This window comes from Ictalurus furcatus, chromosome 27, assembly GCF_023375685.1.
Source record: "Ictalurus furcatus strain D&B chromosome 27, Billie_1.0, whole genome shotgun sequence".
Taxonomy (NCBI): domain Eukaryota; kingdom Metazoa; phylum Chordata; class Actinopteri; order Siluriformes; family Ictaluridae; genus Ictalurus; species Ictalurus furcatus.
The window spans coordinates 17,677,850-17,680,349 of NC_071281.1; the positions used below are offsets into that span (position 1 = coordinate 17,677,850).

The following is a 2,500-nucleotide window of genomic DNA, read 5'->3' on the forward strand; positions in this document are numbered from 1 at the left end:
CAGGTAGAGTAAGACAGTTCAGAAAAGGGCGAGAGCTGCTCTGTGCTTTCCACACACACACACACACACACACACACACACACACACACACACACACACACTCTGACCTTTACAGGACTGCTGAGCGAACACTGCCCTCCTGCACTCTCTCTTCAAGTCTTGACTCATTTTTTATCTTTCCCTCTCTCTGGCCTCCATCAATCTCATTTCTTCTCTCCGTCTTTTTTTTTTTTTAATTCTCTTTTTTGTCCCACGGTGTCCACCCTGCGTGTCCTCTGCCCCAAACTCATATCCATCCTCCCTCCGTCCTGTCGTTCCTCCCCCTGACCTTCATGTTCTATACAGCCTCCGAACACACTCTTATCTACTGACCTGTTTACGTTCCTCTGAAACCTTATCCTCATGCTCACGTCTTAACAAGTGACAATACTGTACATCTCGTAATGAGAAATATTATAGCCATATTCATAAATTTGTTTGTATTCAAGATATTTTTTCACTTGTACTAACATCAAGTTTTAAATCAGTTTATTATATTTATTATGCTACTTTTCCTTGTTTGTTTTTTTGGGTTTTTTTTAAAGAAATAAATGCTAAAAAAAAGAAAAATGATTTCCAGTATAACATGAAATTTGTAATGTAAAAAATCTGGAAATAGGCTGAATAATAATAATAATAATAATAATAATAATAATATAGTTATAATAATAATAATAATAATAATAATAATGATATAGTTATAATAATAATAATAATAATAATAATGATATAGTTATAATAATAATAATAATAATAATAATAATATAGTTATAATAATAATAATAATAATAATAAAGTTATAATAATAATAATAATAATAATATAGTTATAATAATAATAATAATAATAATAATAATAATAATAATAATAATATAGTTATAATAATAATAATAATAATGATATAGTTATAATAATAATAATAATATAGTTATTGTAATAATAATAATAATAATAATAATAATAATAATAATAATAATATAGTTATAATAATAATAATAATAATAATAATAATCTCAGAATGAGAAGCATTAGGGATATTAATAAAGTAAACGTGTATATTGGAGAAGTTTGCTCAGCGTGTTTCACTCCTATAAACCCCCACAGAAGCGGAGTATCTCTCTCTGACCTTGTTAGTTATTCATGGACTGAATTCGAGCTGTACATCTCTCCGGTGCTGATGGACCTGTCAGGGTTTAACCACAGCATTCAGACACGGAGGAAAGACGGGTGAGATGTAAGTCAAGGTGAGACTTACCGTATTGATCCAAGTCTCAAACTCGAACCCCGATTTCGATCCTGTGCTGAGAAACAAATCTGTGAGGGGAAAAAAACAAAAAGAGAGGAATCATGAAATCGAACTGACCGGCGTTATGTAAGCTCCTCTGAAACTCCACCCACTCGTACAGAATAATAACGTGCATTAACCTACCAGGTAGTTTTTTTTATTTTACCCCTAGTGGAGCGGTTTTGTTTACTTTAATTGGCGTGACCAAATATCGCAGCCCCTGGAAGAAGGAATAGCCGTATTGTTATTATGTGAGGAACAGAACACTCGGGTGCGTTAATATAAAGCTATCGGAGCGAGTGACTCGTCAGCGCCCTGTGTAGCGAGCACGTGTAGTGAATAGGAGGTCACCTGGGGTTTTGGTCCGATCCGAACGCGTATAGATATTTACGTGAATCCCTAATCATAAGAGATTGATCTAAATATGATGAGTTCCAAAAAAGTTGGGACGCTGTGTTGGGCCACAACTTTTCGCAGATTGGTGAACCTCTGCCCATCTTTACTTCTGAAAGACTCCACCTCTCTAAGATCCTCTCTTTATACCCAATCATCTTACGGACCCGTTCCCAATTAACCTCCAGCTGCTTCTTTTTACTAACACTTACTTCTCCAGCCTTTTGTTGCCCCCGTCCCAACTTTTCTGAGATGTGTCACGGCCATCAAATTAAAAAAAATAAAAATTCTTAAAACGGTACACTTCCTCAGTTTAAACGTGCGATGTGTTTTCTATGTTCTGTTGTGAATGACATACGCGGTTTATGAGGTTCACAAATCATCGCGTTCTGTTTTTATTTACATTTCACACAGCGTCCCAACTTTTTTGGAATTGGGGTTGTTTTTGCATACATTCCAATACTTTTTCCAAGTGGAAATTTCTAATCTAAAGGCAGTGTTTAAAGCATCGGACAACCCTGGTCTATAAAGTTGGAGTGGAAATATGTATTTGTTAATAAATAATCTCACGGAGAATCAGATGATGATATTTTTTTAAAAGAGGTTCTCGGTGCTCTCGGTGTGACCCGACCCTCAGGTACAGACCAACATCGATAGTACACGCCGTACCGTCCGACGCCCGTCTTTCAACTCGGACGATGGATTCTTCAGGTTCGATACATCGGCGTTCTTCGCGGCCTCGTCATTAGCGCTCAGGACGGTTGAAAAGGAATGCGTTATTGC

General features: G+C 35.9%; 1 protein-coding gene across 1 annotated transcript in view; it reads right to left on the minus strand.

Moving 5' to 3' along the window:
• itfg1 (integrin alpha FG-GAP repeat containing 1) overlaps positions 1 to 2,500 on the minus strand; it is a 126,182-nt gene that overhangs the window by 103,226 nt on the left and 20,456 nt on the right. The window contains exon 7 of the mRNA XM_053616775.1: positions 1,295 to 1,353. Coding sequence (XP_053472750.1) covers positions 1,295 to 1,353 — 59 coding nt within the window. The remainder of the gene's footprint in view (positions 1 to 1,294; positions 1,354 to 2,500) is intronic.